The 25,788-nt window shown below is 47.7% G+C and overlaps 1 protein-coding gene across 2 annotated transcripts in view; it reads left to right on the forward strand.

The window, feature by feature from the left end:
- The window catches only part of SYNPO (synaptopodin), a 68,340-nt gene extending 44,029 nt beyond the window's left edge, over positions 1 to 24,311 (forward strand). For both annotated transcript variants that reach the window (XM_027841722.1, XM_027841723.1), the window contains 2 exons: positions 10,540 to 12,998; positions 20,052 to 24,311. In XM_027841722.1, the coding sequence (XP_027697523.1) occupies positions 10,540 to 12,998; positions 20,052 to 20,810 (3,218 nt within the window). In that variant the 3' untranslated portion in view covers positions 20,811 to 24,311. The remainder of the gene's footprint in view (positions 1 to 10,539; positions 12,999 to 20,051) is intronic.
- Positions 24,312 to 25,788: the final 1,477 nt, after the last annotated feature.

A 25,788-nucleotide genomic window follows, 5' to 3' on the forward strand; every position in this document is an offset into this window, starting at 1 on the left:
CTGAGCTTCAGTAGAAGGTTCTGAGTTACTTTGAAAAGCGTTCATCCCCTGGAGGCCAGCCAGCCCTAAGCTGAAGAAACCTCTCTGAATTTAGCCAGTCTTATCTTCAGACTACAGTCACCTCTCTGGCCACAGAGGCTGTCACCAGGCCCATTCTCTTACAGAACTTGGGCACTGCTGGCACAGCATTTGAGGACTTGGGGTCCTTTCACCTCCATGCCCTAAGGAGAGATCAGAAGAAAAGTTGAGTGGAATAAGATTGATATAGTCATCACCAGAGGGCTGGCTACCAAGGGATTTTTTTTTTTTTGGTCAGAACTCATTAAAACCACTTATAAAAGTGTTGTTGGGGGTGGGTTGTATGGGTTGGGGGTGGGTAGGAGACTCAGCAATGAAATCACAGATCCTTGAAGTATTTGTCTAGTGTTTTATGATCCCAAAGTGCTTTCATGGTCATTATCTCATTTGATTCTGGATGGGGCCAATATTGAGGGGCAGCTGTAGTGTAGTGAATGGATGGAGAGCTGACTTTAGAGTCTGGAAGACCTGGACAACAGTCCCTTCTTGTATTCATATTGGCTGTGAGACCCAGGGTAAGTCATTTAACTTCTCAGTGCCCCAAGATATTCTCTAAGATTTGAAGATGTAGAGCAGGTGCTGATCTATATCTGCATTGGTGGAAGGAGTTTCCTCACAGATCTGGTCCCCCCCCCCCCACAAAAAAAACCACGTGTGTGTGTGTGTGTGTGTGTGTGTGTGTGTGTAATTATTATTCTGCTTTGACACATGAAGCAATGGGAGTGAAGTGTCTTTTGCAAGGTCACACAACTGGCAGGTGATAGATTTGGGGTTCAAACTTAGATCTCTTGACTTTGATTAGCATTCTTTAGGCTGCACTTACACACAATTTATCCCACCCATCCTTCAAACCTTGCATGTCCCTTGAAACCTTTCCAGATTCTTCTACTTGGAAGTCCTCTCTCCCCTCAGATGTCCTATAGACTTTAAAATGACACTTCTGATTCTGATATTTGTGTACATATGCTTTATCTTCTCTACCAGACTGTCCTCTGTAACTAGGAACTTTGCTTCATTTAGGTCTCTCATTTAGGTCATAAAGGTCTCTCTTTTAGTGCCTAACATAGAACATAGAGCAGGTGGCCAATAGTATTCAACTGAGAAGCTTTTAAGTGCTTACTGCCTTCCAGGGGCTAGAGTTACAAAGACAAAATGAAACGGTCCCTGCCCTCCAGGAGTTTACCTGGGGGGTGGGGTGGGGTAAGGGAAGAAGAACAACAAATAAATGCCAAGTGTATAAAGGTAATTACAGGTGAGAGTGGTGAAATAGCTGCTTGGGGAAAGATGAGTTGAAATGAACTTTGGGCTATCTTCATGGATTCTAATTATCCATGAGCTCTTATTATCATAGGAAATGGAGAGAACCAATATTCTTAAAGCGGTCTAGGGGAAGAGTGCCTAGAAGTGAGAGCCCTGGGCTTGGAGTCAGGATCATTGTGTTCTAGTCTAAACTTGAAGAACTATGATTGAAGCTTATGCAATGGATACTCACCTCTGTACACATCTTTCCTTGATTTGGTAGTCACTGAGGCAATCTCTTGGTCTGATGATTTGGTAGGGCATAGGTAGGGAACAGAGGGAGGGCCTTTTCCACTGTAGATGGGGATGGTAGATTGTAGGGACTGATCTGAAATTTACCTTGAATTCTCAGCTTTCCTCTACTCTCTCTCTAGCATGCCCCCTTTAAACACACACACACACACACACACACACACACACACACACACACACACACCTCAGCCCATTCCCTTCCATTGGTTTTCAAATTTAGTGCCCCTTACTGACACCTTGTTCAGTTGCGTCTGACTCTTTGTGACCCCATTTGGAGTTTTCTTGGCAGAGATACTGGAATGGTTTGCCATTTCCTTTTCCAACTCGTTTTAGAGATGAGGAAACTGAGGCAAAGAGGGTTAAGTGACTAGCCCAGGATCACACAGCTATTAAGTGTCTGAGTCCAGATTTGAATTTAGGAAGATGTCTTCCTGACTCTAGGCCTGGCGCTCTATCCACCTGAGCCACCTAGATAACTTGTTCTCCATTAATATTGTTATGAGAAATAACTCTACTTTCCTTTTCAGGGGGGCAGGTTCTAAAAGGGGAGAATAACATGGAGGGACCTTGAATGAGAAGGGGGATAGAGGAAATGAGGAAATGACCTCTCTAGCCTGCCTCACCACCTCTCACTGATGTCATGTTTCTGATTCATATTTGTTCCTGGGAAGGGTGGAGTTAGGTAGTCACATCCTTTTCTCCTCCATTCTCACATGAAGCTGGTGAGGGAGGGTTACATCATCACTAGAGTGCTTTTAGTTCCTTGGAGGCAAGCTTAATAGGAGAATACAAGAGGTTAATAATTTCCATTGTAGTTGCCTTCCATTATTAGCTTGCTAGGTGACTCTGATCAAGTCATTTCCCTTCTCTAGACCTGTTTCCTCCTTCATAAAATAGAAAATGGATTAGATGATGTTTAGCCTTCTGGCTCTGCCAGTCTATTTTCTGAGGTTCCTCCCAGCCCTGCCAGTCTATGTTAAATGATTCTATAAGTTTCCATAAGAAAGGCAGTATAAGATCTGGATTCAAATTGTGCTTTTGACACAAACTGGTTGTATAACCATGTACAAATCACAAGCTTCTCTGAGCCTCAGTTTCTTTATTTGTAAAAATGTGGGGAGTGGATTAGATAGCTTCTAAGGCCGCTCCTACTCGAAATCTATGATCCTATAAGCCCATGATTTTGTAATATCTTGGTGCCCGTGGTAACTCTCTAAGTAAGGCTGTATATTAGACATGAGTTGCCATCAATCTGTATCAGTGGAGGGAATTTCCATACTGAGAGTCCCCCCCAAGAATAAAATTATGGTTTTGGACCAGAGCAAGACCTTGTAAGAGTCTTTCTCTCCTTTTCTGGCATTGGTGGGGGCAGGTGTCGGGTTGACGCCAGTCCATCCCAAGTCTGGACTTTCCCTGCCCTCTTCGGGGCTTGGCCTTCCCATTATGACCAAAGAGCTGAGTGATAACTCTGTCAGGAAGGAGAACTACATACACCTCAGTCCCTGACAGCCAGGTCAGGACCCCTCTGTCTGGAGGTCAGGCTTTTGGGCTGAATGTCCAGGCCTTCTCCTTCAGGGGCTACAGCCGCAGCTACTGCAGAAGCAGTAAAGAAGGTTTCTTGCCGCTGAATCCTTGGCACTGTCAGTGGTTTAATCTCAGAAACTGATGTCATTTTATCAGTGGAAGTGACATTAAAGAAGAGGCATTGCCATCTACTTTGCTGCCTCCCAAGGACCATGGGACCTTTCCGTTTGACTTGCAGCTAAAACTTTCCATACGTTGTCTCCCCATTAGAATGTGAGCTCCTTGAGAGCAGGGACTGTCTTACCTTTCTGTTTGTATCCTCAGTCCTTAGCGCAGTGCACTGCACACACCAAGTGTTTGTTGTTGTTGTTCAGTTGTGTCCGGTTCTTCATGACCACATTTGGGGTTTTCTTGGCAAAGATGCTGGAGTGGTTTGTCATTTCCTTCTCCAGTTCACTTTACAGATGAGGAACTGAGGCAGACAGGATTAAGTGACTTGCTCAGTAAGTGTCTGAGGCCAGATTTGAACTCGGAAAGGTAAGTCTTCCTGACTTTGGGCCCTGAACTTTATCTACTACAGCCAACTCCAGGAAAGGGCATTTCCTTATTTTATTAAAAGGAAATTAAAGTCCAGAGAGGTAGTTACAAGTAGCTAGTAAATGTTGGAGGCAGGATTAGAATATGTTTCTCCTAACCAATTCTTTACTACATTGTGCTACTTTTCATCAGTAGGACATAATTGTTATTTTTAGTGATAATGATGACTACTATTTCTATAGTGCTTGGTGGCTTTCAAGTGTTTTCTCATTCATTATCTTAGTTCCATATGCTACAAAACACATAAATCTCTTTATTCTCTGGTCCATTCTCAATGAGCAAATATTTATTAAGTGGCCAGTATGTACTAGGCATTAGACAGAACTGAAGTAGTTCCTATCTTCAAGGAGCTTATATTCTGTTAGGGGAGACAGCATTATCTGTATCTGTATCTATGTCTATATCAAGGCCCAACAATGACCAAGTGGGGCTTGGCCTGGGACCTATTGTTGGCCAGTCAATGGGAGCCAGAGTGATTTGGAATTAAAAAAAAGTTTCAGAGATTAAAAATTACATTCACTTTGGGCAGAGCACCTACAGGTAAGGATGTGATGTGATACCCTATGTGGACAGAGGGAAGGGGAGAGAGAGAGAGAGAGAGAGAGAGAGAGAGAGAGAGAGAAGAGGAGAGGAGAGGGGAGAGCACCATCTGTATTGCCCAACTGACCAGTTGGTCCCCAGTGGGTGACTGCTTTTCTACTTAAAGAGGTTGTTGTTTGTCCTTTGTTCTCAAAGAGGACCATGACATCAGGGAGGTGATGCCATGACTTGCAAGTGAATTGGATTTAAGTGAGGGGGGGCTATGCAAAGTCACTGGCCTCACTTTCTCAGCCAGAGCAATCTGGGCCCAGTGGCCAGATATAGATCAGGACAACTGGAGATGGCCCAGGATGCAGTGGGGATCTTGATCTATATCTGCCCACTGGACACACCAGAAGACAAAGTGAGGCTGGTGACCTTGCCCAGCCCTCCCACACTTAAATCCAATTCACTTGCAAGTCATGGCATCACCTCCCTGATGTCATGGTCCTCTTTGAGAACAAAGGACAAACAATATCTTTATCTGTATATCTATCTATATCTGTCTATATAGAATAAATAAAAAATAAATCCAAGTTTATTAAATACAAGTTAGGGAAACAAGAAGGGAGTTGAGGGGATCAGGAAAGGCATTGAGTAGAAGGTGGTACTTAAAATGCCTCATGAAGGAAGTGAGGGATTTTGTGATGAGGCGGTAGTGTATTCCAGGCATGGGGGAATGGGCATGGAAATGGAATGACTAATTGATTGATCCTCATCAATATGACCATATCACTCCCTGAATAAGAGGCGTCAGGGGTTCTCTGTTGCAGCTAAAATAAAATATGAATTTCTTTGTTTGGCATTTAAAGTCCTTCACAATCTGGCTCCAACCTATCTTTCTAGCCTTATTTCATAATACTCTCCTTCACACACTCTACATTCCAGCCAATTTTCTGTTCCCTGTACGTGATGGACATTTCCACCTCCTGTCTCCATACTTTACTGTTTCTCATGCCAAGAGCAGTCTCCCTCCTCACATCTCCCTCTCGGAATTCCTCACTCCTCTGAAGACTTAAGTTCTACCTCCTACATGAAGCCTCGTCTGATCCCCCCAGTTTTCAGGGCTCTCCCTCCAAAGACCCTGACGTTGTACATCTTTAGTATTTACTGACACACGCGTGTGTTGTTTCTCTCCCCTCCATAGAATGTGATTCTTTGAGGTCAGAGGGTATTTTGTTATTGTCTTTTTCTCTCCTGCACCTAGCACAGTACCTGGCCACATAGTGGATACTTAAAAATGCTTAGTGAGTTGAATTGAATTATTTCTATCTTACAGGGGGGAGGGGGGGCCCCGGTGGAGAACTGATGCTCTGAAAAATGAACTGATTTGCTCAGGGTCATTTAGGCAGTAAGGGGGGCAGGCAAGATTGAACTTTAAGAGTGCCTTTTTTCAGTGTAACACAGACATGTTTGTCTCCAATAGTGGGGATGGTCTGTAACCAAGTCCCTACTATGACCAATGGCACATATTTGCAAAATGACCGAGGTCAGAGGTGTCAGTTTGTGGCCTTCAGATGGAACAAAGCCAAACCAAAGTCAAACGCATGACCTTGGTCTTCAGTAGCTCTTACCCATTGCAGTAATGAATTGCAGCCATAGGCAGATTTATCTGTAAATAGGCATCTTTTCCTAGATTTGGGCCAACCTCCCTGGCAGCCTCAGGAGGTCCTGAGGCTGAGTGGTTAGGGAGGCCCTGGTGGCCAAGGAGTCTGGAGGGCTGGGCTTCCAGCCCAGGAGTCTTCCCTTGGGAAAAGGCCTATGTGTCATTTCCTTATTGAAAGTAAATTGGATGGGGGTGAGAATGCCTGGGCAGGCGGGTGGGTGAGGTGACCAGTCTGAATTCAGCATCCTGCCTCTCCCTCATAGTCCAAGTGGTCGGGGGGGGGAGGGTTTGAAGGAAAACAAATGAAGCCCTCACTTAGGGTCCCCATGGGAGGTTGCACAGGGGACACTTCCTTCCTGGTCTTGGCAGGTGGTCAGTTTATTCCCTGAAACTCGAGCCTGGGGTCTGTTTACATGCCCTGATGCCATGGTCACCGACTGAATGTTAGTGGACCTGAATTTCTCCCACCCTCCCTTTGGCCTCTAGTGACCTGGCTCCACCAGTTAATGGCAGGCCTCTGTGAAGAAGTATTTCCTTGAATTCTCCATGGCCTGCCCTTTGGGCTCACCTCCCTGCCTTTCCTCTCAGAGCCCTCCCTGCTTCTGATTCCCAAGGGACAAGTTTCTTGGCACACTCTCCTAGCCCATAGTGATCTTTCTCTTGTGAATATCTTAGAATCCTAGATGGAGAGTGTCAGAGTTGGAGGGGACATTGGGAATCACAGATGCCAAGCATCTCTTTGTGGAGATGGATAAATTAAGTCCCAGAAAGGGACTTATTCAGAGTTACACAGTGAGTTAGTGACAGAGCTGAGACCAACCAAGTCTTCTGAGCCTCAAGACCCGTGTTAAACAATGGTCATCTAGAAGCTAGTGCTACAGATGACAGGCCCTGTATGAGGTAGAAAGCCTTGAGCTCCCCCTACCTTGGCTCTGCGGAGAGTCCCAGAGGAAAGTAGCCTCCAAGGGCAGCCTGGAAAGGGAACTTGGAGAGGCTGGTGTCCTAGTGAGCTGCCCACTCCTGTCCCTCTGATGCCCTGGGGGTTAGCATAGCATTCCTAGTGATGGCTATTTCTTCCTCTCGAATCTGGTTCGAGGAGTAGAACTGAAGGCAGTAAGTTGATAGACCTTCCACTTGACCCCCTAGAGAAAAGGGGAACTCTGGGCTGGTGTGTGGTTCGCTTTTTTCCTCCTCCAGCATGTTTGTGTGTGGGGTGGAAATCAAATGAATTGCAACCTAAGTCGTTTCCAAGTCTTTTATTGAATTCCTTTCCCATACAGTCACCCTAGGCTGTGTGGGGAGAGCAACGTACACTCATCCACTGGTTGTAACTTCCTCCTGGTGATTTAGGGAAAAAGTTGACTTCAGGGATGCACAGGGCTTGGAGGCAGAAGGAGAATGTGAAAAACCTCAGCGAGACATTCCAGTATTGGGGCTACAGCTTTCCTGTTTGGCTCTCCTCTAGTCTGTTGCTCTGTGACCTAAAGTCAGGCACTTCTCCACTACAGGCTCCAGTTTCCTCAGGTATAAATAGAGATGTGGATACCTGACTCCTTTCTGAGAGTGGGGGTAGATTAATTAGCATCCCCATTGGTTATTGAGTATCCCTTATGAGCATGGGGCCAGAATGCTTTTAATAAAGGACACTTCAGGTCAGCTGCTAGCTCTGCCACTACCTTGCCTGTGACTTGGGGTAATACCCTTCCCCATTCTTGCCTCAGTTTCCCTTGTTATTAAGTGAGGAGGTTGAACTACAAGATGCCACTTATTATTTGTGTGACCTTGGCCAAGTCTCTTCATGTCTCTGAGCCTCAGTTCCTCATCTAGAAGGTGAAGGACTGGATTATATAACCTTTGAGGCTCCTCATAGTTCTAAACCTAGGATACTAGTATCTCTAAGTCCCTCCCAGCTTTGGCATTCTATTTTCGCTATGATGGCGAGCCATCCTCTGATGCCTCCTCATGGAAGAGATTGTGGGGTCTCAAAGACCGTGCCGACGTAGTACAAACTCAGACAGTTCCTGTCTACCAAGTTGGAAAGACTGCAAAGGGGCCCAGTGATGGATGGGGTGTTTGACATCTCAGGGCTGGAGCAGCTGAACACCGAGGCTTATCACGAGTAAATTGACCTCAGCAGCTTCTGAAACCTCCGCACAAGGTGTGGATGGATTGTGATCTGTGTCAGTGGAAAAAGTAACCACACTGAATTAATGACGTATCTTCTGAAGTTCTGACGTAGCAAAGACAGAGAAATCACGGTGCTTCCCTTCAAGGCATTTGCAGTCTGGCATCCTCTTCAGCAACTTTGAGCAAATCAACACTGAAGTTTCTCTGGGCTCAACAACTGTTTGTCTGTTTATGGATTAACCATTTTGGGGAGCTATCCACGCCTAGTCTGGACCCCCTAGCCTCCACTTTTTCCTCCCCCTTCCCTTGTTCTCCTTCCCCTACCCACCTTTCACCTAGGCAGCCTATTGTATGCTTTGGAAGTATGGGCTCTTTTGACTATTAGCTCAACTCCAGTAGAGTCGGATGTCCAAAGTGAAGGTCAAAGCCGACGGAGCTGCTTCATAGGGCTTCTTCATATTGCTAACGCTCCTGTGAATAGCCCCAGCTGCTGCAGCATAAACTTGCTTATGACTGTCGCCGCTCCTCCCAACACTGGCTTTGGACCTCCAATTCCCAAATGCTCGTAGTGGGAATGGCCTGTCCTCCAAACGACCTCCTCTGCCTCTTCTTCTTAGCCCAGCATCCTTAGCAGCACAGAGGATGCAAAAAGAGAAACAGGGTCCTAGAAACACAGAATGTTGGAACTGAGAGGGCCCTTGGAACACAGAACATCACGCGGGAGCTGGAAGGGACCTTAGAGACCAGTAAACTCAAGCCTCTCATTTGAAAGAGGAGGAACCTGAAGTCCAGTGAGGTAGTTAGCAGTTTCCCTGGGATCAAAGGCGAGGCCATCTAAGGGATGTCGTGGTGGCCAAAGAAGGGGAAGGCTACATGGGAATAAAAAAGTAGGTTGGGAGGCAGCTAGGTGGTGCAGTGGATAGAGCACCGGACCTGAAGTCAGGAGGATCCGAGTTCAAATCTGGCCTCAGACCAAACACTTGACACTTACTAGCTGTGTGACCCTGGGCAAGTCACTTAACCCCAATTGCCTAAAAAAAAAAAAAGTAGATTGGGGTGTAACTAGGTAGGTGTACTCATGGCTCCTGCCCTAATGAGGGGCACAGACCTGTCTTTTCACTTCAGTCTGACCCCTCACAGGCATTGATAGGAGCACATACATGTTTCCCTCAGGGCAGAGACTGTCTCCTACTTCAGTGCCAACTGCAGAGGTGACCACATGGTCGTTAAACACTGGCCAGAAATCTGGCCATTCTCATGGTCCTGTGTCTGTCCCAGACAGTGAGGGGGCCTCAGCCACTGACTGCCTGGTCAATTTTGCTAGCACATCTTACACCTCTGCACCTTCTTCTCTGCTTCTGTGGCCCAGCCCTTATCTCTCACATGGATTTTTTGCAGCAACGTCCAGCCTCTCATCTTGCAATCCATCCTTCACAGAACAGCTAGATTTATCTTCCTAATTCATTACTTTGATCATGTCGCTCACCTGCCTAAAACCTTCAATGGCTGCTTGTTGCTTACAGGATAAAGCCCAAACTTTTCAGCCTAACATTCTGAGCCCTCCACAAACTAAGATACTTTTCCAGCCTTATCTCCAGCTAATCCCCCTCATGCACTCTACAGATCGGTCAAACTGGACTAGGATTTAAACTTGGCATTCCCTAAAGTCACCTCATGCTTTCCTACCTCCAGATCTTTCCTCTCTTCCCTCCTACCTGGGGGTGTCTGCACTGCCCTACTTATCCTTCAAGGTTCAACTCAAATGCCACCTCTTCCAGGAAGCCTTCTTCCTTTTAACTGTGATGACACTTGGTACCGGCCTGGTGGCCCCCACTCCCTTCTTCTGTGGATCAGGAATGGCATCTCACAAGTCTCAGTGCAATTTTAAACTACTAAAGTTACTCGTGTCTGTGCACTATTTTGTCTACTACACTGTGAGTTCTGGCAGGGTGGGATCATTGTCTCATATACTAAAATGGGAAGAGCTGGTCCTGGAATTAAAAGTTGAGGTTTGAGTTTTAGCTTCCATTCAGTTCAGCAAGCATTATTTTATACCTGCCACTGTGCATGGTGAAGAGAATATGGAAACAAAACCCAAACTGGCCTTAAGATCTTGCGTCATGTTAGCAGTGAGACCCTGGGCAAGTCACTTAATTTCTCTGGGCCTTAGTTTCCTTATCTATAAAATGAAGGGGTTGGACTGATGGATCTTAAGTTCCCTCCCAGCTCTAAATCTGTGATCTTCTCTGGGGCTGTTTCCTCATCTGTAAAATGGGTACAATGTTTGAACTAATTACCTTGAGGTTGTGTGAGCAAAATGCCTTATAATCCTTAAAGCACTGTAAAAGTGAATTCCTTTTCTTCTCCATCATTTTGTTTTCTCCAGTATCAAGCATAACACTCTATACATAACACATGTTTAATATTGTTAAGCGACAAGGACACTAACCCTGGCCTCTTTTTTCCCTCCTTGTTAGCACTGTGTCGGAGTACCAGCTTCACTGAGAAGGACCTGAAAGAGGCCAAAGCACAGAGTCAGCGAATTGCTGCCCAGCTGACCACTCCTCCCAGCTCCAACTCCCGAGGGGTCCTGCTCTTCCACAGGCGCCGGCAGAGAGTAAACGAGTTCACTTTTGAGAGCTTTGGGAAACAGGGACAGAAACCTATCCCTGTGCATAGCCCTCAGACCCTCACTGTTGAGACTCCAGACCATGGTCCAGAGCTTTGCCTGAATCACACTCTCCAACGCTCCAGGTCAAGCCCCTCTTCATCCCTTGGTATCCAGGCCCCAGAGGGAGGAAATCCTCGCCGCAATATGGAGGGGCATGGGGAGAACACAGATGTCCTGACCCAGAGATCGCTGGAGAGGGCAGCCAGTGAAGAGGAGGAGATCCCTTTGGTGGTTTACCTAAAGGAAAATGCAGCCTTGCTCACAGCCAATGGATTCCACCTATCTCAAAGCAAGGAAGCTCAGAAGGGTCCTTCACAGGCTGATGCAAATGCTCTCACTATGGATGTGAATCAGAATCCTTCCTTGACCGAGACTATATCCACCACGCTAGTGAGTGATGTCAACCAGAACCCACCGGTGATGGACGTCAGTCAGACTGCATCCGTCTCCAGCACCACACAGAATGTATCTGAATCCCAGGTAGAGCAAGACACACCTGTGGCTGACTTTCAACCCAGCACTCTGCTTGTGGATGAGAAAACCCATTCACCCAGCCCGGACATGACTTCCAGTACAGTAATTACTGAAGTGAAGCCAAGCGTAGTACCTGCAAATGACAAGGCCAGTCCCCACTCTGGGGAGGCCGTCCCCAGCTCCACCATGAATGCCGCGGTCCCTGACGTCAAGTCCAGCGTCTTGGTCATTGATGTCAAACCCAGTGCCCCAGCAGGGGGGCTGGAGATGTCCGGGCCAGCTATCAGCACCCCGGCCCCCAAGCAGCACAGTGAGGTCCACCTCACCCTGGCCAAACCTCAGTCGGTGGTGAACAGGACAGCCAGGCCATTTGGAGTCCAGTCTCAAGGGATCAGCAGCCAGTTGGATCGGAGTCCGATGATGGAGAGACGCCCCGTGGGAGAGAGGAGCCCCAGGGCACAGGCACACACAATAGGGGAGAGAAGTCCTCAGGTTCAGAGGCATACTGTAATGATGAGAAGCCCTATGGTGGAGAGGAGGCCTTTGAGAGAGAGCAGTCCTACCATGGAGAGGGGCCCTGTGGTAGAGAGACCAGTGATGGTTGAGAGAAGTCCTGCCTTGGAAAAACGCCCATTGGGAAATTTCACTCCACCCCCCACCTATGCTGAGACTTTGTCTACAACACCTCTGGTCTCTAGGGGCAGATCTCCACCTTCATATTCTGTCCTGTACCCCAGCACTGAGCACAAGCAAACACGTCTTAAGGGGCCTAGCTATGGGGAGGGCAGATCAGCATCTGCAACCAAGACCGGCATCTTGGAGGAGTCGATGGCCCGCCGAGGCAATAGGAAGTCCATGTTCACCTTTGTGGAGAAGCCCAAAGTGACCCCTAACCCTGATCTCTTGGATTTGGTACAGACAGCTGATGAGAAACGGAAGCAGAGAGACCAGGGGGAGCTGGGCCCAGAGGACGAACCATTTGCACTTGGGGCTGAAGCATCCAACTTTCAGAATGAGCCACCCCCCAGGGACTGGTCTAGCGTTACCTCTGAGGATACCCTCCCAGAATGGTCATCATGCCTCAAGTCACCCAGTATCCGGGCCAAGCCTGAGCGAAAACCAAACCAAAACCTCACAGAGGCCACTGGCAAGGGAGCTGAGCTATATGCCCGTCGTCAGTCCCGAATGGAGAAATATGTAATTGAGTCACCAGGCCATGCTGAGTTGGCCCGCTGCCCATCTCCCACTATGTCCCTGCCTCCTTCCTGGAAATATTCCAACGCTCCAGGGTTTCCAGGGGGCTTCCGGGTGGCAAGCCGGAGCCCTGCCCGAACACCGCCCGCATCCCTGTACCACGGCTACCTGCCAGAGAACAGGACTCCACGCAGGGAGGTGGAGCCCACCAAACAACAGCCTTACCAGCTCCAGTCCTCACTCTTTGTTCTCACTCCCTCCAAGGAGCCAGCCAAGGTCCCAGCAAAAGCAGCCTCACCTGCCAAGCCAGGATCTCTTGATTTGGAACCTGTTGGGAGGTTGGCACACTGCCCAGCTGGTTCCGTCCTTCCCCCTTCACCTGCCCTGCCTCGGCCAGCACGCTCTTCACCTGGCCTGTGTCCCTCACCAGTGGGCCCGGGAGGTCTTGTCCAAGATGTTACCCAGATGAGTGGCAGCAGCCCCACCTTTGGTGGTGAAGTATCCCCGGTGTCTCCTTCCCGGGCATGGTCTCCAAGAGCCAAGGGCCAAGCTCCGAGACCTTCGTTCTCTACACGGAATGCGGGGATTGAGCCCCAGGTGTGGAAGCCTTCCTTTTGCTTCAAGTAATGGGGTTTGCTGTGGGCCCAAGTAGGGATCCCACCACCCACCAAGACCATCAATCAAGGGTGCTGGATGAATGAGGGAGATGAATTAGTTTGGAGGCCTGAAAGCCCAATAACCAACCGGGGAAGGCCTTGTCCCATTCAAGGGGAGCTGTAGTGAGCATGCAGAGTCTCAGGGAGGCCCCACGCCAGCGACTTGCTGGGAGACAGAAGCCTGGAGCAAAGTCACAGACAGCATTTGTACAACCCTAGCACACCCAGGCTTAGGGAGCAGCCAGAGCCTGCTGGACGAGTCCTTTTGTCCACACGAAGGGCCAGCCAGCAGACTGTTGTCGGGGAGGGGGCAGAGGTTCTCCTACATTGCCTGACAGAACAGTGGGAAGTACCTGATAATGAGCAGAAACTCCTGATGCCTTTCCTGTCGTCTGCTGCTGCTGGGGTCCCTCCTTCCTGGGGCCTGTTTCTGCCTTCTCCACTTCTAGCTTTGTGAAACTGTTTACATGTTTGCTTCGGAGAACACTTGTGGTCTTCTCAGCCTTTCTCTTTCCTGCCGCCTCTCCCACACAGGGGCACCTTCATGTGAGGGGGAGGCTGGCTTTGGCTTTTCTGTTCTGGCTGACTTTTCCCTCCATCCATCCCTCCTCAGATCGGGCTCTAGGACACTGTCTCTGCACAACAACAGAAGGGGAGGGAGACATCTTCAGCTGCATGTTAAAGACTCCACCTGTGATGCTCCAATATTGACTCCCTGAGTTTGAAACCTCCCTGTGTTCTTTATGCCTTTGTCCCCATCCTGTAGCTTGGGGTGAAATGTTATTCCTAGCAGTGGTTCCCTTGAAGGAAGTCTCAGGGACAAGAATACAGAGAAGGAACCAGATGTGAATGAGTAGTCAGAGGGGGAGGAGAGATCCCAAAGACCTCCAGGCATTTTCCAAGGGGGCTTTGCTGGCAAAATCTCAGCTGCTTTTCCAGCTGTGCACTCAGCTGGGCTTTCTCTGTGGGGGCCAGCAACTCCCTCTTGGGACAGGCCGTATGCTAGCAGCCCTGCAAGGCAAGGGTGGACAGGTCAATCCAGGATGGAGGCCTAGAGCCAGTAAGGATGACCAGGCTGGGCTAGGAATTTGGGAGAAAGGCATTCTAAGCTCAAGATGGGCCCCTGGAGGAGAAAGCAGGAGTTAATAGAGGGATGTTGCCGTCAGAGGGACTGAGGCTAGGTATTTTCTGATACAAAAAGAGTCCGGAATTGGCTTCTGAAGGTACCATGATCTTGTTCCCTGAAGCCCCTGAAGTCCAGGTTAGACATAGTCTTTGGGACAGATTGAAGCAAGGCACTGATCTTCATGGCCTTCGTTACTGGGAATCTGATATTATGGCCACGTAACTTTTTTTGTTACATGGTTATTAGGGACCAGATTGTAGGTGGGTCCATTGTTGGCCGAAGGAGAGAGAAGGCTAAGTGTCTAAGACGAGGGAATTTGGGGACAGTAGACACACTACCCCAAACCATCTGTGGCCTTACCTGGTTCTCTAGGGTAACGACAGCTCTGTGGGCATGCAGGAGGGAGGGTAATATAATTGAAAGAATACTAGATAAGAAGTCAGGAGACCTGGGTGTTAGCCTTAGCCTGAGTGTGAACGGGAGCAAATTGCTTTCCCTCTCAGGGCCTGAGTTTTCTAACTTAAATATTTTCTATGTGAGGGAAATAGAGTAGATGATTCTAATTCATTCTATAGTTTTATGAAGCTTTAGTGTACAGAGACTTGGGCTAGGCAGTGCCATGGGGATACAGAAAGAGAAGGCATGATTCTTGCCACCAGGGAATCTATCTCAAAAAAAGTTCTCCAAGGGGGGCTATGACCTAGGGGGGGATATCTGCTTTCTCTCCCTCCTCCTCCAGGTCTGGACTCCTGAAACTTGGAGAGCCCACAACAGGCTGAGCTTCCTGAACTGTCTTCATGGGAACCAGGGGGTGCTTTCCTCATGAGCTCATTCCACTGAGGGAATGGAAAGAGAGGAATGGGAATGTAGTTCAGAGCCTGTCACTGGCCCTGTGTGCACACACATAGCCCCTTCAGGGATGGAGAACATAACCGCTTTGCCATGGGAAGTCTCCCTGCCTAGACCTCCTGGCACAAGGTCCTCCCCTCACCCTCTGCACACGCACACACTTGCTTTGTGGTCTGTGCTCCTTCCTCCCTTTGACCTCCTCTTCTGGCTCTTAATACACCTCAAGCCTGGTTTACTTCTTGCCTCTGCTCTGTTTCCTTTAGACTCGATATCCATTTTTCTCCTGACTCTCCAGTCCCACCTCATGTTCTATCTTTATTGGGCTCAGGATGGGGAAAAAAAAACAAACAAAAAACAAAACAAAACAAAACAAAACAAAAACCAGTAGCCAGCTCAGTCACTTGACCTGAGTCCTGAGAAATATTGGGTGTTAGACGTATGAGTGAGTGAGTGTGTGTGTGTGTGTGTGTGTGTGTGTGGTATGTGGGTGTTTTGGAGTAAGGGCTTTTATATAGGATTATTTTTTTATCCATGGGTTCTCAGTGTGAAAATACCTGAAGATCTCACAGCACTTTGCTGGTCAAATTCCATTTGGTTTTATGGTAGGCTCTGCCTATGAGAATAACTTTATGTTTTCTAAGTTGGAGAACTTGGGATTGAATCCAAGGGACCTATTCCCTGTCTACATAGCATTGCTAGACCCTCTAAATGTAATATTAGAGTGGGGCTGCACTTTGAATTGGGGGTGGGATGAGAATTCAAGAGTAGGTAAGTGGCTCTGAGATCCTTTGGTTAAAGAGAGAAGTCTGGCTCTATCCACTTCTCCCCATACTCTTTCCTGGTCTTCACTCCTCGTCTAGGAAGGCCTCAGAGCTTGGGTCCCAGTGGGCCGCAGGCTATAACTTTATGGACATATCTGTGGACTTCTAGAAATACATCCAGCCCACAGGCAGCCTGTTCTTGCCTGCTGGGCAGAGCCTACTCAGATACTGTAGGTGGCCTCCTGCACCCACCTTTCAGCTCCCGGCGGTGCTGTTGTTCGCTGCTCTGGGAGATGAGCCAAGTCAGACCTATATGCTCCCACTCTTTGTCTGGCATTCAATGCTTACCACCCCAGCTACCCCAGTGGGGGAGTGATCCATGTAAATGGCTCAGGAAAGGTTTAGATCCCTGAGTTCCTTAGGACAGAGGCACCCTCCAACTCTAGCTTTGATCCTTGGCTATGAGAACCTAAAAATGTTTCGTGTCAGAGGGGCATCCCTTGGCCCCCTATGCCCCACGTTACCCATTTTACTATTATTACATCAATCTCAATGCCCATATGGCTGCCATGGCCAGGGAGCATAAGCTGCACATGACACTCCTCCCACCCAGAGACAGGAAGCTTTGAACCACCCTCTAAGTGGATGCAAGGATGTAAATGAATCTTGCTCAGGCCCTTCCTATAGTCTGCAAAGGCATGTGAGTAAGGGAATGTCCCTGGTACTGCTCAATGGAGATTTCCAGGCGCCCTGCGGGCTTTGTTTCTGGCCTTAGGGATGTTGTCCATTCAGAGGGAGGCTGCGATGTCACAGGGCAGGACCTGCTTTGTTTGGAATAGGATAGTTAGTCTTACCTTACAGCAAGAAGTTGGACCAGAGGACACAAGGCCCCTCCCACCCGCACCACTAAGGTCATCTGTTCTAGGCTATTGTCCACCTTCAACTGGGGCCAAGAAACTTGAGTATTTGGCTTGTAGATATTCTAACTGGTAGTGCTCTGCTGTGGCTCATCTCTTACTACTCAAGGTTTGGGCAGATGCTGAACTTTGGGTAAAAGGTTGAATTCGTCAGCTGCTGCTGGGTCCTGACTGGACAGGAGTTTGCATAGCTTTGCTTTATTCTGACTAGGTGAGAAGCTGAAGGTTTGACAGCTCTTGTTCTGTGACTGGGTTAGATCGGGACATACCTTTTAATATGAAGCTGTCCTTCTAAGGATTGGGGTTTTCTCAGTCTGTGGTGTGGTAGCTGCATTAGGGCAGTGGTAGGAATGATCATCCTTAATGATGATACCTAGAGGCAGCGAGTAGATAGATCACTGGTCCTGGAATCAGGAAGAGTCATCTTCCTGAGTTCAAATCCAGCCTCACTCATTTACTAGCTGTGTGACCCTGGCCAAGTCACTTAACCTCGTTTGCCTCAGTTTCCTCACCTGTCAAATGAGCTGGAGAAAACAATGGCAAACCGCTCCAATATCTCTGTCAAGAAATCCCAAATTGGGTCATGAAGAGTCAGACACGCACGACTGACATGAATGAACAACAACACAGTGTATTAGTACTATGTAACTTTTCAAAGTATTGTGAAGGATGATGCTAAGTATACATATATATATATATATATATATAATCCATCTTTCTCTATTCTAATCTTCTGATGATCTCCAACTCCTTAAGGAATTGCCCCACCCTATCTTTTCTTTCCTGAGGCTGCTTGGCTTCCTCCCATCAAATCAGTTGCTCTTGGGCCCCTATTACTTTATCTCCATCTAACCTCACCATGTTTTGGTGCTTGGTTTTTGCACCTACTCACTCTTTATCTTCTTTAACATATCATGCCTTCCAGAACACAATCATGATTTTTCTAGGGTTTGTCCTTGAGCTGGAGAAATACAGTAATCAAAAGTATCAAACACAGGATTGAAGGTAATTGAGAGTGAATATAAAAGAAAATAACCTAGAACAGGTTGGATGGTATACTAGTTTGCTTCTATGACTGGGGTCCATGTCTCCATCTATCACAGTTTCCATTCCAGAGGAGACCTCCTAGTCCAATTTGAGACCCCCTCAACTGAGTGTTCTGGCCTGAGCTCATTGGACCACTCTATAATCCCAAACTCAATCTCAGCCAATCAAGAAGCCTCTTGATTGCTGATGAAGTTTTTGGTACCATCCACATTCCTGCTCAGTCACTAGAAATTTCTCCTTTCATTTAAAGGAAGGAGAAGTCAAGCGACAATTATATGTTAAGCTCCTACTGTGTGCTACGCACTGGGGATACAAAGAAAAAGAAGAATTGTGTTAAATCACCCAGAAAAAATAATCCAGCCTAGTTCACTCTCCAAAGTCCATAAACATACACCCTTTCCCTCACAGCTATGATGTCATCATATAAGCACTGGATTGAAAGTCAAAGGATCTGAGTTTTGGCCTTCCTACTTACTACCTTTGTGACCTTGGACAAATGACTTGCCTTTCAGGACCTCAGTTTCCACATGTGTAAAATTAGGTTGAATTAAAGGATCTCAAAGGTCCCTTCCAGCTCTATTATGATACCACTCCAAGTCCCATTTGCTTCCAAAAGAACAGATCAGCCCAGGGTCTGCCCCTCCTTTCCCATCTTCCCCTGGGGCTCAAGGTGACTGGGTCACTAGGGGAGGGCCAGGCAGGAGTTCTGCAGGAAAGGATAAAACTGTCCTTGAACAGATGGAAAATGTTCTATCTCCTTCCTCCTCTCTAAATGATGTCAGTGGAAACTGGGGGAGGGGTGTGTGTGTGTGTGTGTGTGTGTGTGTGTGTGTGTGTGCGCGCGTAGGACAGGGTGTGGGTGGGCAGGGAGTAGGTAGGAAGTTGAAATCACTGGGCAGTGTCCAGGGCCTTGGGTCACTGCTACACCCTCCCTTAACCTCAGAAAAATTCTGTTACCCCAAACATTGAGTCCTCCCCAATGTTTGATAAAGCCTAGAGGAATTTGGTGGGCATAGTCTTAGATATAAACTCCTAGGGATGTCAGCTATTCCCATACTACTGTTCTCATCTCCTCCCTCTCCCCCTACCTTTAAAAAATAAAAAGGCAGGGCCTGACTTATGCCTAGGAAAGCTGCATGGGCTGTGATTGAGAGGATATTGGCAGGCCTGTTCTAGTGCCTGATCTCAGGGTTGTACTCTGAGCTCCTCTGGACTCTCATTAAAATGCAGATACCCCTGAAATCCATAGCACAGGACTATAGGATTCAGAGCTAGAAGGAACTTTGGTGATCATTTGAGAAACAGATGAGTGTGGAGTGACTTGCCCAGGTCACATAAGGCAGTAAATAGTCAGAATCTGAACCCATGTTTGACTCCAAATTCAGTGTTCTCTCTGCTATGCCAAGTTAAAGTTGAAGCTTTCGTTAGCCAACACCTTCACTACTGGGGAGGACAAAGGATTATGATGTTAGTGAGATGGGGTGCTGGGGATGAAAGACAGTTTGTAAAGTCCATCGGGTTGGGGACAGTTAGGTGGTGCAGTGGATAGAGCACTGGCCTTGGAGTCAGGAGGATCTGAGTTCAAATCCAGCCTCAGACACATAACACTCACTAGCTGTGTGACTCTGGGCAAGTCACTGAACCCCAATTGCCTCACCAGGAAAAAAAAAAATAAAAAAAAAAAAGTCCATTGGGTTGGAAATACCAGACCTGGGTCTGTCACCAAAGTGCTATATGACCTTGGGCAAGTTATATTCCCTCCTTTAGGCCTCAGCTGTTTTTTTTTTTTTTTTTAAAGTTGTTTCAGTCATATCCAACTCTTTATGACTCCATTTGGGGTTTTCTTGGCAAAGATACTGGAGTGGTTTGCCATTTTACAGATAATGAGATTGAAGCAAACAGGATTAAATAACTTGCCCAGGGTCACACAGCTAGTGAGTGTCTGAGGCTGGATTTGAACTCAGGAAAAGGAGTCATCCAGACTCCAGGCATAGCACTCTAGCCACTGCACCACCTAGCTGCCCAGGCCTCAGTTTTGCCATCTGTGAAATGAAAGGGGTGGATTGGATAATCTGTAAGGTCCCTTCCAACTTGAATAGTGTATGGTTCTGCAGTAGGACCATAGGATAAACGCCCAGGGATGGGGTGGGGGAAGACTCATGCAACGACAAGTCTGGCAAACTTCATAGCCATAGATTTATTCTACTGCCCAGGGCTTCTAAGTAGAGCCCCAGCCCAGATCCTGGAGAGGAACAACACTAATGCTCGCCTCTGCTCCTTTGCTTTCTCCCCAGGAAAGATGGGAATGTCGGCCCACCTCCCCTCCTGAGACCCCCAGTTCACCGAGGCCAGCCAGCAGCCTGGACGGCTGGGGGGGCCGTGGCCCTTCCGAGTTCTGCCAGATGGTCACCACAAGCAGTCCCCCTCCACCCCTACCCATGTCCCCCTCCTGGAGCGAGGGCTCTTTGTCCCCGATGCAGGCTGAGCCCAAGGGCAGCAGCCGCCAGATGCAGGCCCTGGTTGCCAGGAACATCATCAACGCTGCCCGCCGAAAGAGCTCCTCCTCCCCCAAATCTCCGGGGGCAGAATGGCTGAGGCCCCTCTCAGCCACCCAGGCCCTACCTGCTGCCAGCCCCAGAGGGCTGGGCAGCCCCTGTCCTCCCCTGAAGAGCCCCCTGGGAGACGGCCATCGCCTTTCCTCCCTGCCTGGTGGTACCTTCTCCCCCATCCTGAAGAGCTCCCTGACCTCGTCCCAAGCACCCTTTGGGGACAGCCCCCGACCCTTCCTACCAGCCAGCCCCCGGAGTCCAGGCACCACCCGACCCTTAGCCTTCAGGAGCCCCTTGCCCTCACCCAGTCCACAGGTTCGTTCACCTGTCAAGCCCTACACCAGTCGCTCGCCCACAGACTCTGATGTATCCCTCGACTCTGAGGACTCGGGGGTCAAGTCCCCCGGTATCCGTGGCTACAATATCTGCCCCCGGGGCTGGAATGGGAGCGGCCTACGGCTCAAGAGAGGCAGCCTCCCCTCGGAGACCTCCTGTACATCCTAAGATCCAGCTAGGCGGGGCGGAGAGAGGAAGAAATGCCTGGGGATGGGGTGGGGGGCTTCAGGGTAGAGCATCTGGGTGGGAGATTTCAGCCCATAGGGACAGCTGCACCTTCTGACACCTTCCCACGAAGGGGCTGAGGGCAGCTCTGGACAGCTGACGTGCTGTCCTCCACTCCCCCAATCTCCCCTTTGGACGGGGGAGTCCTGACTGGGCACCCATTACCCCCAGTGCTGGAGAACCAATTTTTTCTGTTTCTTTTCCACCACTTCTGCCACCTAGTGGCGCAGTCAGTCCCCAGCGAGTCCTCCCCAAAACCAATTCCTGGCTCTTTGGGGCCAAAGGCTGAGATTCAGTGCTTCCACCCCACCACCCTGCTTTCTCTCTGGCCTCAGAACCATGGAGGTGTGAAGAGCGGGGGACAACTTAGGAGGCAAAATAGCCAAGTATGAAGTGGGCCTGCCCCTCCCAGGGAAGGCTGTGTCCAACGGCTGTGGCTCCACCGGTCCAACCTGGCTCCAGTTGGCTTGGCAGGGTAATGCTTGGCCACTGTCAGGTGTTTTCCATCCCCTCCATGACCCCATCCTCTATTTTTACCACGGTGACCTTTAAAGGCAGCTTAGCTTCTGCTAGTCCTTTAGGTGCCAAATTCTGCTTTTCTATCTCTGGAGCTGGGGCAGACAAGTGAAGGTGCATTGGGAGGGGGAATTGGTCAGAAGGAAACTCCCAAACTGAGAGGAATAGTGGTCCTGCTCTGGGCACTGTTCGCTGGGTTCAGCAAACCCCAGCCCACCCATTCCAGATGTTGTATGATTCCCCAGGATGATACACAATCAGTATAAGAAAATCATTTACCAACTTCCCCTCCCAACAGTGTAGTTTATACCAAAAGTATGAGAGTTGAAGATTCTTGGATAAAACCAGGGAATGTCCCTGGGGGCGGGGCGGTGTCCTCCACCCTTTCCCCCCACCCCCCACTCCCCACCTGAATATCTATTACCCCATCCTGGGAAAAAGAAGAAAGTCTTAACTGGGCAAAGGGTTTCCACAGTGTTTTGCCCATACTCAAATCTCCTTGGGTGGTGGGGGCAGAGAGGGGGTGAAGGGACAAATTAGGCTTTAGCATTAGATCAGGGTGTATTGGCAGTACTGTGGGCAGGGGACTAGAGACAAGTAGGAGTGGCCTTCCCTTCTACTTTGGGTCTTCTCTTCCTTAGCAGCTCTTGGAGCTCCTGTCTCCTGCCCTCAGTGAGAACTCTGCAACTCTGAGGTGGAAACTGTCTCTGATTCCTGCTCTTTGGGGAGATGCATTGATCGGAGGATTGCCTGCCTGGAGATCTGGCCCCAATAACCTCAGCTATGTTTCTCTTCCACCTCCCCAGGGCCAAGTGCCCCTCAAGCCCAGCGCCCCGTGCCAGCAGTATGGCCCTGAGCCCTAGAAGGGTAGGAAGCAGTTGGTTTGAAAACCCAGGCCCGTGGCCCCTCCTGGGGGAACAGACTGGTTACTGCAGGGTTCTCCCAGTCTGTGGTGGTGGCACGTCGGTGATGGAGGCTGAGAACATATGGGAAGGAGGTCAGGTACTCTGCTGAGGGGCAGCAGCTTGTGAAGAGCAGGCCTGATGACGATGTGGGAGCACCATGGAACATCTGGTCTGGAGGCTGCCCAGCACATGGGCAAACTGGTCTCCCGTAAGCCTCCAGAGGAAGCAGGAATGAGGTGGCTTTGGAAATCCCCAGGCGTGTTAGGTCACTGGAGACAGGACACCTCAGAGGGGACAAGTAACAGGAGGCAGGGAGAGACTCTGAGGGCATACTAAAGCAAGGGCTTTCCTAGTCTTTACGCTGGGTAGCCACGTTCTCACCTAGTGCACAGACTCCCTGGGCCTGTCTTCTGGGGATGGAGTAGTTGAGGGACCTCCTCCTTCCCTAAGAGTCTGAGGAGGGATAGATTATGTGGATCTGGTTTAGGATGAGGTCAAGTGCCTACAAAGAGGTAGAAGGAGGTGGAAATATGGCTCTTTTCTCTGGTTCTCTCCAATCTCCTGTCTTCCCAACTGTGACTCTCCTCTCCTGTCCCGTGCCTCTGCCCCCTTACCCGTTTTAAGGCTATCCATCTTCTGGGCTTGTCTCATCTCAGTCCCACCTCCTCATTAAATAAATACCCACATTACCCTAGACACTTCTGAGTAATTAACAGCTGATCTAGAAAACTCACCTTTCCATCCATGTTTTTGCTAGATTCCCAGGGTCCAGGAGGGCTAGTGGAAGAACCATAGCTCTTTTGGGCTCAGTCGAGATCAGACAGGCCTGTGGGAATTGAAGGAGGTATTGACGTGCGTTGTTTTACTTAGATACTTTTGGCCACCAGCAATGTGACTAAAGGCATGTAAAGAGATGGGCCTTGGGAACACAAACTTACTGGCACTTGAGGTAAAACTAGAGGTGCCCCCCTTACCTGACCTAACCTTTTGGTGAACTGCAAAAAGTCCTAGACAGAATTAAGAGATCTGGGTTCTGGTTCCACTAACTTTGTGTGACCATGGCTAAACCCTATGACTTCTTTAGGCCTTGGTTTCCTCATCTGTAAAATAAGGGATTTAAACTCTTCCATGCCTAAAATTTTATGAGTATGAGGTTCCAGAGGCAAGAAATTGCCACCAGAGGGTATTATTTTGGCTTCAACTTAGTGCCAAGAAAAAGAAGGGGAGGCTGGAACAGGCTGGGGGATTTGGGCATCAGTGGTCCCCAAAGTCAGGCAGGTAAATCCAGTATGGTTCCAGGCTACCCAGCAGAAGGTCCAGAGAGTTAGGACTCTCCCTCTTGGGGAAGACTTGAAGTCACTTCTCTGAGACTAAAATCTGGGGACCAGCTATTTTCTGGCAAATCTAGGCTCAGAAGTGGGATTTACTTGCTGGATATCACAAGACATCATGCAGGCCCTGGGAATGGTTAGAATGCTGGGATCAGAAGCCTTCGAGATTTCAGGAATTTGGGGAATGCTTGATTGTGGGAATGTGGGTTTCCCTGGGATATTGGTGTGGTATCTCATGTCAAGGCCCCCTGAGATGACCTTTTTAAGGGTTATCCTGCTCTTCACTAATCAGATGAGGAGGAAGGAGAGCAATCAGAAATGTTTGTAATTTCCCGGCCTTGGTTTCATTGCATCCCCTTCCCTGAACCAGATTCTTTGGAGCTGAAGTGTCAACCAGGATTGATTGCCTCAGTTTTGGCTTCGGTGTGGAGATGTTCTAGGGCCTAAGAGGTCAGTTTTTTTTGGGACCACAGGAGAACCATATGTCCTGATATGGGGCTCCTAAGCTGAAGAGGGTCATGGGCCAAAATGGGGCTCTGGAACAGTAGCTATATAGAATAGCTTAGTAAGCTGAAGGGCCACCCAGTCTGGGACTAGGTAATTCTCTTCCCTATGCCTCTTATTTTGGTGTATTATTTCTAAGTGTGTATATTCTTTTCCCTTGTAAATAAACACTGGAAAATCCATTCTTATGTCTGCATACGTGTGGAGATGGAGGGAAAAATCAGAAGAACAGGAAGCTTATATAAGAGTTCAGAATTCAGTTAATTGCGACCATGGAAAGGGAAAGGTAATTAAGGAGGAAGTGGAGCAAATTTCTGAACCCAGAGAACCAAGCAAGCTCAGGAACCAGGATAGGTTTAATAGGTTTGGTGACTTGAACTGGGGACTCAGTGATTGGTGAAGGTCTAGAAAGTAGTAAAAGGTCACTAAAAAACCTTCCAATAAAGGTGGCACATATTACAAAGCAGATATTATCAAAGCTATCTGGTATGGGGGAAAATGAGAAAAAAAGATCAAAGAAATAGAATAGATATACCAGACATCCAATCAAATGTGCACAAAGGATTAATTTTGATAAATCTATAGAAAATAAAAACTGAGGAAAAAATTCATTATTTAACAAATGTATTTGGCGAAAACTGGTAGAAATTAGGATGGGAAATGGATTTCAACCCACATCTTACAAATACATATACCTTAGTGAATTCTGGCTGGATTACACATTTAAAAAAAAAAAACCACTTTAAAAAAAGGGAGAAAGTAGAATAATGTATTCATCTTAAATGTGATGGTTAGAGGATTTTTTTTCCATTCATGAAATGGAAGGAATTTTGGGAACAAGATGGATGTGCTTGCTGGTATTAAATAAAAATTTTGTATAATAACATTTTGAAATAAGAAAAATTATTCAGGAAATGTTTATGTAAACATGACATAAAATTTGTTATCTAAAATATATATATGGAATTATTTAAAAATCACAAAGGTGACTTCCGGTCTACAATGGACAAATGGTTAAAGAATATGTACTGAATATTTTCAAAAAAGGAAATAAATTGTTAATAATACTTAAAAAGCTCAATCACACTAGTAATGAGATGCCAATTAAAACAAGTTTGAAGTACCATTTCACAACCGTCAAATTGGCAAAAATAATTAAAAGGAATGAAGCAATGCTGGTGGGGTTGTGGAGAAAATAGTACATTCATTCATTGCTGGTAGAATTGCAAACTTGTAGGATCTTTTTGGAAGGCATTCTAGCAGCACACTGTAAAAGTTACAAAAATAATCCTATCTTGTTTTTGGAAGTGTTATCAAAAACAACAAAAAAGAGCCTTCTGTGAAATGATTTGTGTAGTAGCAATATATGTCACTAAAAAAATGGAAGTTAACTCAAAAATCTAACAACAGGAAAATGGTTAAATAAATGGTGACAATATTAGTGTAATGGAATTGTATAATGTAATTAAGATAAACAAATAGAAAGAATAGAAAAGATAGGAAAAGACCTTTAAGAAATAATGAAAACTGAAAAAATAAGAACCAGAAAAACAGCACACACCAATTAGGGCCACATAGGAGAAAAGTGAATAAAAAGAGAAGGACAAAGAATCCACATGGATACTTAGAGGGAGTGACTGAAAAATTATGATATTTTATTTGCTG

Source organism: Vombatus ursinus, unplaced genomic scaffold (genome assembly GCF_900497805.2).
Source record: "Vombatus ursinus unplaced genomic scaffold, bare-nosed wombat genome assembly UNPS02014863.1, whole genome shotgun sequence".
Taxonomy (NCBI): Eukaryota; Metazoa; Chordata; class Mammalia; order Diprotodontia; family Vombatidae; genus Vombatus; species Vombatus ursinus.